The sequence below is a fragment of the Pseudophryne corroboree genome, chromosome 5, assembly GCF_028390025.1.
Source record: "Pseudophryne corroboree isolate aPseCor3 chromosome 5, aPseCor3.hap2, whole genome shotgun sequence".
Taxonomy (NCBI): domain Eukaryota; kingdom Metazoa; phylum Chordata; class Amphibia; order Anura; family Myobatrachidae; genus Pseudophryne; species Pseudophryne corroboree.
This window is the reverse complement of record NC_086448.1, coordinates 319,192,650-319,205,741: the sequence shown is the minus strand read 5'-3', so window position 1 is coordinate 319,205,741 and position 13,092 is coordinate 319,192,650. Positions and strand designations below refer to the sequence as shown.

At 44.6% G+C, this 13,092-nt stretch overlaps 1 protein-coding gene across 3 annotated transcripts in view; it reads left to right on the top strand.

Annotated features, from left to right (window-relative positions):
* HERPUD2 (HERPUD family member 2) overlaps positions 1–13,092 on the top strand; it is a 159,165-nt gene that overhangs the window by 12,871 nt on the left and 133,202 nt on the right. For all 3 annotated transcript variants that reach the window (XM_063922499.1, XM_063922496.1, XM_063922498.1), the window contains exon 2: positions 11,829–12,209. In XM_063922499.1, coding sequence (XP_063778569.1) covers positions 12,063–12,209 — 147 coding nt within the window. In that variant the 5' untranslated portion in view covers positions 11,829–12,062. The remainder of the gene's footprint in view (positions 1–11,828; positions 12,210–13,092) is intronic.

Here is a 13,092-nt window from a genome sequence, read left to right as displayed (position 1 = left end):
CACCAGTAACATTTGAAAATGGGAGCCTGGTTCCTATTGGTCCATTTTGCCAATTGGTTATTCTAAAATTGGCACCGCGGCATGAGAGTTAGCCCCTTTAGTGCCACGGTGGCCATTTTTGTCACATGGGTCGGGTCTCCAAAGATTTATTTAGTAAATTCCAGAGTCTCTGCTGACATACTTGATTTCAGTGATAAAGAATATACCAGTTTTCAGTCCTGTCTGACCTACAAATACTTTTACATTTAAAAAAAAATATTATTAAAAGGGTGCCAAATGGGAAATTCATTCTTACCCCTAGTCTAAGTAGAATAAGAAAATTCTTCCAAACAGATAGGAAGGCTTTATTCACAAATGTACATAAATGTGCAACTGTTTGGTCCACAGGCCTTTTCCAAGTAATAATTCAAAATGAAGAGAATGCATACACTGTTGTTATGATTTCCTTAATAAATCTAAAACCTGGCCACAAAATTCAGTAACTTGTGACCTGAACGAACCATTATCTATTCTGAGGAGTACAACCACCCAGCTGCTGGAGTGTGCCTAATAATATATAAAATGGCAATCTTGTTTGACCGTGTACCCAACTGTTATACAAATGTTCATTGTAGAGAAAGGGAAGAAGAAAGGTCAGTCACTTAGATCATAACATGCAGCCCTTATGTTCAGCATCTGCAACCTTGTTATCGCTTCATAAAAGAGGCAAATTACACTTTCTCTCCCCCGCTTCACGAACCACTTACTGAAGAAGTAATTTATATTTTCTCCTACGTCCTAGAGGATGCTGGGGACTCCAAAAGGACCATGGGGTATAGACTGGATCCGCAGGAGACATGGGCACTTTAAGACTTTAAATGGGTGTGAACTGGCCCCTCCCTCTATGCCCCTCCTCCAGACCTCAGTTAGATTCTGTGCCCAGAGAGACTGGACACTCACAGGGGAACTCTCCTGAGTTTCTCCGTAAAAAGACTTTTAGGTTTTTTATGTTCAGGGAGCACATCTGGCAACAGGCTCCCTGCACCGTGGGACTGAGGGGAGAGAAGCAGACCTACTTCTGTGCGTTCAAAGGCTCTGCTTCTTAGGCTACTGGACACCATTAGCTCCAGAGGGTCCGATCACTTGGTGCGCCTAGCTGCTCGTTCCCGGAGCCGCGCCGTCACCCCCCTCACAGAAAGCCAGAAGAAAGAAGCCGGGTGAGTATTATGAAGATACGAAGACTTCAGTGACGGCAGAAGACTTCAGTATTGAGGTACCGCGCAGCGGTCGCGCTGCGCGCCATGCCCCCACACGCAGACGGCGGCACTAGCAGGGTGCAGGGGGGGCGCCCTGGGCAGCATGAATACTGGAGTGAGCACTGGCCAAAGATATATTTGAAGTGCCTAGGCACTAAATATAGCCCCCGCCAGTATAATAAATTTGAATCTGAGCGGGACTGAAGCGCGCCGGTGAGGGGGTGTGGCTTAGCCCTCACAGCTCTAACCAGCACCATTTTCTCTCCACAGGAGCTTTAGACGCTGGCCCTGACCTCCACACTTCTGTGCAAGTAACAGGGTGCAAAACTGAGGGGGGGGGGGCCACAGTAATTTGGTGCTATTGTTATATAAAAAGCGCTAAACGGTCTGAGGCAGTGTATATAAGGTCTCCATACCGGGATAGGCGCTGGGTTGTGAGCTGGTAAACTCCCTCTGTGTTTCTCTAACAGGCTTTCCTGTGGGTCTGTCCCCTATAGCCAGTGTGATTGTGCGTGTCGGTACGTGTGTGTCGACATGTCTGAGGTAAAAGGCTCCCCTAAGGAGGAGATGGAGCAAATATGTGTGTGAGAGGGTGTCTCCGTCGACAACGCCGACACCTGTTTGGATATGTGTAATTAAGTGCTAAGGTAAATTTATTGCACAAAAGATTAGAGAACAGACAGGGAATCTACCCATGTCTGTCCCTATGTCGCAGAGACCTTCAGAGTCTCTCAATGATCACTATCCAAAATAATAGACACTGATATCGACACGGAGTCTGACTCCAGTGTCGATTACGATAATGCAAAGTGTTCCTCCCCGGAGGAAGTTTGAGTGGGATAGAAAAAGCGCTGGGAGTGACCCTGTCGGCACCGCCGATGGCTGATTGGGTAGATATGTTGAGTACGTTGAATGCAAATGTGGCGTTATTGACTAAAAGGCTGGATAAACCTGATTCTCAGACTCAAACATGGAGAAAATCCATGGAGGACGCCTTGTCGCAGGTCCAGACCCCCTCGGGGTCACAAAAGCGTTCATTTACCCAGTTAACAGATACAGATACCGACATGGACTCTGATTCCAGTGTTTATTATAGTGAGGCCAGATTGAATCCTAAACTGGCTAAGAGTATTCAGTACATGATTGTGGCAATTAAAGACATATTGCATATCACAGAAGTCCCTACTATTTCTGATACAAGGGTCTGTTTGTTTAAAGGGAAAAAACCTGAGGTAACGTTTCCCCCTCTCATGAGCTGAACACTCTTTTTGAAAAGGCTTGGGAAACTCCTGACAAAAAGTTAGATTCCCAAAAGATTTCTGATGGCGTATCCATTCCCCTCTGAGGACAGGGATAAGTGGGAGTCAACCCCCAATGTGGACAAGGCTCTGTCACGTCTGTCCAAAAAGGTGGCGCTTCCGTCTCCTGACACGGCTTCCCTAAAGGACTCTGCGGATCGTAAGCAGGAAACTATCCTAAAATCCATTTGTCACTACGGGTACGCTGCTCAGACCTGCCGTTGCGTCGGCATGGGTGAGTAGCGCTATTGGAAAGTGGGCAGATAACTTGGCATCTGACATAGATACCCTGGATAGAGAGAGCATTATTTTGACTCTCGGTTATATCGGGGACGCTGCAGCCTACCTGAAGGTTGCTGCGAGGGATATAGGGCCAATGCCATGGCAGTCTCGGCCAGGAGAGCACTGTGGAATCGTCAATGGAATGCTGATGCTGACCCTAAGAAAGCTATGGAGTCTCTCCCGTATAAAGGTGGTGTCTTATTTGGTGACTGCCTCGCTGACCTGGTATCTACGGCTACCGCGGGTAAGTCATCATTTCTACCTTATGTCCCTGCACAACAGAAAAAGACGCCCCACTGTCAGATGCAGTCCTTTCGGGCCAATAAATACAAAAAAGGAAGAGGGTCGTCCTTCCTTGCCTCTAAGGGTAGAGGAAAGGGGAAAAAGGTCACCTGCTGTGGCAGGTTCCCAAGAGCAGAAATCCTCCCCGGCTTCTGCCAAGTCCACCGCATGACACTGGGGCTCCTCTACAGGAGTCCGCACCGGTGGGGGCACGTCTCCGACTCTTCAGTCAGGTCTGGGTTCATTTGGACCTGGATCCTTGGGTGTTAGAAATAGTGTCCCAAGGGTACAAGCTGGAGTTTCAAGACATGCCCCCCCCACCAATTTTTCAAATCAGCCTTGCCAGTTTCTCTTCCGGAAAGGGAAGTAGTGTGCGCTGCGATACAAAAGCTGTGTCAACAGCAAGTCATTGTCACGGTACCCCCGTCACAACAGGGAGAAGGCTTTTATTCGAGCCTATTCGTGGTCCCAAAGCCGGATGGCTCGGTCAGACCGATTCTGAACTTAAAATCCCTCAATTTATATCTGAAAAGATTCAAATTCAAGATGGAATCTCTCCGAGCAGTGATCTCCAGTCTGGAAGGGGGGGATTTTATGGCGTCGGTCGACATAAAAGATGCCTACTTACATGTACCAATATATCCTCCACATCAAGCTTACCTGAGGTTTGCTGTTCAGGATTGTCATTACCAATTTCAGATGTTGCCGTTTGGTCTTTCCACGCCTCCGAGGGTTTTCACCAAAGTAATGGCGGAAATAATGGTGCTCCTGCGCAAGCAGGGTGTCACAATTATCCCGTACTTGGATGATCTCCTGATAAAGGCGAGATCAAAGGAGCAGTTACTAAGAAACTTTGCGCTCTCCCAGACAGTCCTGCAACAACATGGTTGGCTCCTAAATTTGCCAAAGTCACAGTTGGTTCCGACAACACGGCTGTCATTCTTGGGCATGATCCTGGACACGGAACTACAGAGTGTTTCTCTCAGTGGAAAAAGCTCAGGAAATCCAGAACATGGTCAAGGAGATTCTGAAACCGGCAAGCGTGTCGATTCATCAATGCACTCGGGTGCTGGGGAAGATGGTGGCAGCCTACGAGGCCATTCCGTTTGGCAGGTTCCATGCCAGGGTGTTTCAGTGGGACCTGTTGGACAAGTGGTCCGGGTCTCCCCTACACATGCACCGGAAAATAAGCCTATCTTCCAGGACCAGAGTATCTCTCCTGTGGTGGCTCAAAGTTCTCACCTCCTAGAGGGATGCAGGTTCGGGATCCAGGATTGGGTCCTGGTGACCACGGATGCAAGTCTCCGAGGCTGGGGAGCGGTCACACATGGGGAAAATTTCCAGGGAAAATGGTCAAGCCAGGAAGCTTGTCTGCACATAAGCATTCTGGAATTAAGGGCCATTTACAACGGCCTTCTGCAAGCGGAACATCTTTGCGGTCTGCCCGTCCTGATTCAGTCGGACAACATAACAGCAGTGGCGTACATAAACCGCCAGAGGGGAACAAAGAGCAGAGCGGCGATGGCGGAGGCCACAAAAGTTCTCCCCTGGGCAGAAAAACATGCAAGCGCTCTGTCAGCGGTCTTCATTTCAGGCGTGGACAACTGGGAAGCAGACTTCCTCAGCAGACACGATCTCCATCCAGGAGAGTGGGGTCTTCATCAAGAGGTCTTTGCAGAAGTGACAAGTCATTGGGGAATTCCGACATGATGGCATCTCGCCTCAACAAGAAGCTTCAGAGATATTGTTCCAGGTCAAGGGACCCTCAAGCCAGTGCAGTGGACGCCCAGGTGGCACCGTGGGTGTTTCATTCGGTATATGTATTCCCTCCACTTCCACTCATTCCAAAGGTGTTAAGGATCATAAGAAGAACAAGGGTTCAGGCGATACTCGTGGTTCCAGATTGGCCACGGAGGGCCTGGTATCCGGATCTTCAGGAATTACTCATAGGAGATCCCTGGCCTCTTCCTCTAAGAGAGGACCTGTTATAGCAAGGGCCGTGTGTGTTCCAAGACTTACCGCGGTTGAGTTTGACGGCGTGGCGGTTGAAAGCCAAATCCTAGCTCGAAAGGGTATTCCTGGTGAAGTCATCCCCACTCTACTTAAAGCTAGAAAGGAAGTAACGGTGAAGCATTATCACCGTATTTGGAGAAAATGTGTCTTGGTGTGAATCCAAAAAGGCTCCTACGGAAGAATTTCAGCTGGGTCGTTTTCTCCTTTTTTTATTTTTATTTTTATTTTTTGCAAGCAGGCGTGGATGCAGGCCTAAAGTTAGGCTCCATTAAAGTGCAGATTTCGGCCTTATCAGTTTTCTTTCAAAAAGAATTGGCCTCTCTTCCAGAGGTTCAGACTTTCGTGAAAGGTGTGCTGCACATCCAACCTCCATTTGTGCCCCCAGTGGCACCGTGGGACCTTAACGTGGTGTTACAGTTCCTTCAGTCACGTTGGTTTGAACCTTTACAGGAGGTTGAGTTGAAATTTCTCACTTGGAAAGTGGTCATGCTTTTGGCCTTGGCGTCCGCAAGGCAGGTGTCGGAATTAGCGTCCACAATTTCTGCCAAAGGTGGTTTCTTCGTTTCACATGAACCAAGCTATTGTGATGCCTGTGGCTACTGAAGCCTTGGCTGATTCAAAGTCTCTCAATGTAGTCAGAGCTTTGAAAATTTATGTCGCCAGAACGGCTCGTATTAGGAAAACTGAAGCTCTGTTTGTCCTGTGTGCTCCCAACAAAATTGGGGCTCCTGCTATTAAGCAGACTATTGCAAGCTGGATCTGTAATCCGATTCGGCATGCTCATTCTACGGCTGGACTGCCGTTACCGAAGTCGTTGAGGGCCCATTCTACCAGGAAGGTGGGCGCATCTTGGGCGGCTGCCCAAACAGTCTCGGCGGTTCAACTTTGCCGAGCAGCTACTTGGTCGGGTACAAACACTTTTTTGCTAAGTTCTACAAGTTTGATACCCTGCCTGATGAGGACCTCATGTTTGCTCAATCGGTGCTGCAGAGTCTTTCGCACTCTCCCGCCCGGTCTGGAGCTTTGGTATAAACCCCATGGTCCTTTTGGAGTCCCCAGCATCCTCTAGGACGTAGGAGAAAATAGGATTTTAATACCTACCAGTAAATCCTTTTCTCTTAGTCCGTAAACGATGCTGGGCGCCCGTCCCAGTGCGGACTCTATCTGCAGCACTTGTTGATAGTCATTGTTTTTGTTACACAAAGGTTGTGTTTCGGTTATGTTCAGCCTGTTGCTGATTTTGGTTCATGCTGTTAACTGGTATTTTCCTTAAAAGCCATGTTGTATGGTATGTTGTGGTGTGAGCTGGTATGTGTCTCACCCTTAGTTAACAAAAATCCTTTTCCTCGAAATGTCCGTCTCCCTGGGCACAGTTCCTATAACTGGAGTCTGGAGGAGGGGCATAGAGGGAGGAGCCAGTTCACACCCATTTAAAGTCTTAAAGTGCCCATGTCTCCTGCGGATCCCGTCTATACCCCATGGTCCTTTTGGAGTCCCCAGCATCCTCTACGGACTAAGAGAAAAGGATTTACCGGTAGGTATTAAAATCCTATTTTCGACAACAGAATTTTTGTGCACCCCATTTAACGACTACTTTCAGCAATCTTTTTTTCATGTATACTGACTTGTCTTGGAGTAGCACCCCATGGGAGGTAAATAATACAAAGTGATTATGTCTTTGAAACCTTGTATTAGGCACATCTTGTGATACAACTACATAAACTTGGTGCGATCACCATCTTTAGAGATTGAGGGGTGAATTTAATTGCCGGCGAATCAGTGCAACAATAGCCGCACTGAACGGCAGTACGGTCCCTCACAAAAGGGTTTGCTGCCCCATAGGACAGTGAGCACTTTTATGGGAATCTGGCATTCATCCGGCAGGTGAATGGTGTTAGAAGAGGTGCCGTTGCCGGCTATTAAACGCTGCAGCAATGGCAGTTTGCATCTTTTTCGCCGGCAATTGAATTCCCCCTATAGATTTACTCACTACCAGGCTTAAAACTAGTACATCTGGAAGCAACATCAGCACAAGGACTATTCCTCTGGAGCTTTATGGGGTTGGTTTCTGTGATCGAGTAGCCACACAAAGGAGTATATTTACTAAGTTGTGATTTTTTTTTTAGAAGTGGAGATGTTGCCCATAACAACCAATCAGATTCCATTATCTTCTAGAAGCAGCTACATAAATGTTAAGTGGAATCTGATTGGTTGCTATGGGCAACATCGGGCTTCTAAAAAATTCACACCTTAGTAAATATACCCCAAAAGCTTCAGATTACCATGTGCAATGACAAATATCAGCGGATTTATTGTTAAGTGATTTGCCGAGTTAATGCGGAAGAACTTGACTGTCCAGCTCAGAACCCAGTTTTCAACCGCATTAAACATCCTTGGGATGAACTAGAGTGCCATCTGTGAGCTTGGGCTTCTCACATAACAACAGTGACCTCACTGACTTTTGTGGCTGAATGGATTTGAATCCCAGCTGCCATGTTCCAAATTCTAGTGGTAAGCCATACCTGAAGAGTAAAGACTAGTAACGGTGGGACCAACTCCATATTAATGTTTGTGGTTTTGGAATTAAATGTTCAACAACCGCATATACTGTGTGTGTAATGTTCAAATGTACATATACTTTTGGCCGGATGGTCTTCAGTATGCCGAATGTCGGGATCCCGGCGCACATTATACCAGCGCCGGAATCCCGACACCCGGCATACCGACAGCTATTCTCCCTCGTGAGGGTCCATAAAATAAATAATCTAATAGTGTGGCGCGCGTAGCGTGCCACCGTGCCCGCAAGGGGCTCCTTAGCGCTCGCCATGCTGTCGGTATGCTGGCGGTCGGGCTCCCGGCGCCGGTATGCTGGTCGCCAGGAGCCCGAGCGCCGGCATACCGTACTACACACCTTTTGGCCATGTACTGTAGCGCATATTCTGCCCATTGTTTGTTTGGTCTATTTCTGTGTTACTTGCCAACATAGAGCACCTCCACTCCTAAAACTGAATGTCTCTAATTGTTTAGTTTTATGGTTATTAGTTTCAGGGCATGTTTTCACCAATCTACTGCTGATGTGCTTTTCATCCACCAAACAACACTTGCAGAGCCCGTTTAAAATTAGGTTAATGAATTATAACCTCGTACAACCATTGTGTTCTGAAGTTAGAATGCCATATTTCAAATTTTAGCACTATTTTCTTTTGTTATGCTGTATTGGTAAACTCATATTAAATGCAATTGTTTTAACCATTTTCCAGCATGTGGTAAGTGTTCCTGGTGCTTGGTCTTCTCTCGCCACAGAAACATGAATTTTGCTCTTCTAAGTAAAGTATAGTACAGTGTAAAGTATAGCTGAAAGGTGATAGAAATAAACTTAAGTAACACAAAACTGCAAACGCGTTCAAAGAATTTTCTCATAGCAACACATAAAGACAAGATCGCTCATAGGAGCTCACTATGCATCAGGCGGTTCCTTTGTATAGAGCTTGCTCAAGCTCTCTTATACCCCTTTCATATCACACAAATAACCCAGTATCGATCCGGTATATTCAAGGGTCACTGTGCGATGTGATAGGGCCCATGGAGAATTCCCGGGTTGCCTGACCCGGTAATTCAACCCGGGTTATTAAAAGGGTTATTCCCAGGTTGAATACTCGTTCAGTGGTAGTGTGAATGGCTTGCCGGGTCGATGGGACCTGTTCACTACATAGGGAGAGGCGGCACGGAAATAAGCTCATCTCCCAGCGCCACCCTCGATGCTGGCTCCGCCCCACCCCACCACAATGGCAACCCGACCCCCCATATTGCCGGGTTGGGAAGCCAGATCTTAGGGTACAATGCCTTGTCCCATCCCGGGAAGGACCCGTTTCCAATTCCCGGGTGGGATCTGGCATTGGAGATGTGAAAGGGGCTTAATATTGCTGTCTTCTGAATGGCTGAGTGGAGTCATGTAGCCAGGGTTCAACATCATGGGATGTTCTTCTGATGTTGCTTGTTGCTATGCACCAGATGTTGCCTTCTGAAGGACAAATCCATATAACCAGTTGCAAATAGCCACTGTAACATTAAAGAAAATGCTATATTCCTCATTTTGGGGGGGAATTCAATGAAATGCGCTATTGAATAGGTGCGAGCAGATATCTGACCAAACTAATGCTGTGATGTGAATTGCAGGCTTACCGCCCATTCTAACAGCATCACACCTGACACTTAAGTCTGAGAATGCTTATTACCATGGCTAAACATCATTCTTTAGGTGCAGTAACCTGCATCTCCCGACTTAAGTGCCGGGCACTCACTGCCAGGGCTTGTGATTAGTGCATTTAATTGAATTCCCTCCTATGAATGATTTTTGTGATGGCTGTAAAATCCCATTTCTACCTTTTTCCTTCAATAGCACATTCTCTAGAGGCCTATTTAGGTTTGGACTACCAGATGATTGTGTGAGTTGAGGTGTATGGTTTCCATGTAAAGGAAGCATTGTTAAATGGAGGTAAATAGATGTTTTGTTTCCCATGGTTCTCAGTGGTTTGAATGGCCCCAGGCTCTACTTCTTTCTCCATTTGCCACTCATAGAAACTCAAAGGAAGAAAGAAGATTCCCTGTAGTGGGCACACTCGGACTAGTATACGTTCTTAAGTCAAATATCTATTATGATAGATGACCACAGGTTCTAAAATATAACTTTTAATATAATCTCTAAAACTCTATAGGGGATCGGACGCACTTACTATGTGTCCTTTTAATACTTAGCTTAGCCACTGCTCAATTTATGTTGCCTGCCTAGCAAGGGTGCTCTTTTAATTAAATATTTGTGCCTTTAATTGTAGTTGCTGCCGCCGCGGGTCCTACTGTGTGCACACCGTACGGGAGACGGCCGCCATACAGTACACCTAGCCACGCGGGTGGTCTCACACGGGAGAGCCTCAGTCAGCGGCTTCCCGCTGATACACACTGCGTGAGGGAGCCGAGGGTATTGCCGCACTGGGGTTTCTTAGTACAAGATCCCAGTGTGCCGGCCCCGTAAAACTAACACCTAATGCATGAGCGGCAAAACATTGAGGGGATATATTGTGGTCCCGGCTACATTGTGGTTGCACCTGTATGTAGTGCATTATGCGTCATCAGAAATAAGGAAAATATATGTGCTATACACAACACTGAATAAACAACTGTCCTATTATGAACAAATACTGTATGATAAATGTGACATAAGGAAACAAAACACTACATATGTGTGTACGATTGATATGTGAATAATATATATGGGTGATTGTCAAATGAGCACCTCCTATTATGATATCAAATAAATAATTGTTCTACTATCAATGATAAATATTAGCTGTATGGTGAATGCAGGATAAAAATTCTACAATATACCACATGCGTGTACAATTGATGTCAAGTAGAACTGAGTATCTTTATTACGATATCAAAGAAATAACCATTATTGAAAATAAACATTGGCTGTATGGTGAATGCACGATAAAAATTCCACAATATACCATGTTCAATTGATGTAGATATATGAATTATAAATACGACTCACAGCCATACAGAAAAGAGTACTATCAATGATACACACACATAATATGTGAAGAGAATGAGAATAAGCCCCAACTGTTCGTGAATTTTTCTGTTAGACAGTAATAAGGGCAGCTTAAGGAGAGAATCCATATACACAAGTCACTATATAGCTAATCATCTAGGACAGTAGCACAGGGACATCAATCCCCCAAGCAGCAAATTTATAAAATATATATATTCATAGTATGCACTTTGATATCATGGCCCACCATTAACAATAAAATAATACAGTGTATTTTAGTCAGTGATGCGCACACTGGAAACACGGAGTTAAAATTACAATAGTGGTGGTACTATTAAATTACATGTTGGAGCTGTTCACTCCCAGATACAAATGTATCATTGCAAGATACCTGGCAACTAATATTGTTACAAATACTGAAACACTGTTTAAAACATTGGAGACAGTGAAGAAATACATAATTACAGTGGCTAAGCTTTTTAATTCACTTTATTAATTTTTTTCACAATTATTCACAATTTAATTCACATGCACTATATTTCGCTCATGTTTTAGAGATTATATTAAAAGCTATATTTTAGAATCTGTGGTCATCTATCATAATAGATATTTGACTTTAAGAAAGTATACTAGTCCGAGTGTGCCCACTACAGGGAATCTTCTTTCTTCCTTTGAGTTTCTATACTTACGCTATTCCTTGGAGCACCTCCCAATAGATAAAAGGTATATACCTATACTATTGAATATAAGGGAAAGGACATACATTACACACAAAAAATATTAAACGTAAATAGGTGTCTGTGCGACTCTTCCCTTACCTAGTATCCATTTGCCACTCATCAAGTCTGTTTAAAAAAGTACCAATGTGCATCCATAACCCTTATCCTTAAATCTCAGTTCCTCATTGGTATGTTCCCAGAGGTGGGGCATATACCTATCTTTATTTGATGAGTGTAAACAATGAATATGGTGATGGACCATAATAGCCATCAGGGCAAGTATTACATCTCTGCATACATGATATCTTACTTTGTGTTTAAGATTAACTCATTGAAATCCATGCAAAAATTCATTGTGCACTGTAGTTTGTGTGTATGAAGCTGAAGATGTATTTGCTCTAAAGTTGCAGTGTTAAAAGTAAAATATACATTATTTTCCTTTTCTTAGGTTCTACTGCTAAGTCCTTGGATAGCTCTCTGAATGGGCAGCATTACACTGCCCTGGTGCCCCGTTATTGCACAGCCTGTGCTACAGTCTTATACTTTTATTGCTCTAAATTGTCAAGCGCATGAAAACCCGAAGCGATGTGACCAAAACACAGGTGTGATGTGATCTTTCCACTTTGTTGAAGCGCTGGGTTTTTACCCATAGTCCTGGCCTGGAAATCTTTTTCAGCTTGCCATGGATCAAGCCATGGTGGACAACCCTGTGACCCTGGTCATTAAAGCTCCCAATCAGAAATATGATGACCAAACCATTAATTGCTTCCTAGACTGGACAGTGGAGAAATTAAAGACTCATCTCTCAAAAGTTTATCCCAGCAAACCGGTGAGTAGTATGCACAGGTTCTATATACCTAATTTGTACAGAATCTGTGGGCTTAAAAGAAATTAGTGCAGTTTGGTTCGAACTGGGCATAATTTACAAAGACTAGGCCCAATTTGTCCTGAGTTATTTATTGATTGTTGGATGGTATGCTTTAAGTTGCAGTGGTTCTTACAGTAGGGTTGGCCATTGACCATCGATGGTTAAACACCAATATTAGATTGTTTTGCCATGAATGGTGGATAATCAATGTTTGTTTCCACCATTGATGGTACAGAGCTCCCCTGATGGGTATTTATTACCCCTACTTTGTGCTGTTCAGGCATGGCAATGTTCACTGTATTGTGTACAATCTAGTGCATATCGCACGTGTTTCCAGTGGTGACCGATATTAGCTTGCGATACAAATCTATGGCCTCCTGAAATATCATCACAATATTCAAATGAGCTGTCAAAATCGTCCGTAGCCAAAATCGCACATAATTGAAAACGCAAGTACATATAGTAAAAATTGCAAGTAAATATAGTCAAAATTGTTGGTTCTGGGCTCCAAGGGAGTTCAAGGGAAATCACAAAGTCAAAATTGAAATTTTAGAATGAAAACTAGTTACTGTAAGTCATCTTGAACTTTGCATTTCCCAGACTAAGGTTTAAAAAGAAAAAGTTGCATTTTTGCTTTTATACAAGTCAGTCAGAGCTTATGTAAGAACTATTTTGCGAGGGCTTAAGTGAGAAATAAGAAGAAAACCACACAGCAATAATTATGTTTTGATTGTAATATTTACCTTGATTGAAGTTCATCATTAAAGTTAGGGAGTGGTACAAGCTGCTGCCATGGCTTGTCCCTGTGACTGGTCCCAGTCGTCGCTAAGCAACTGGGACATCA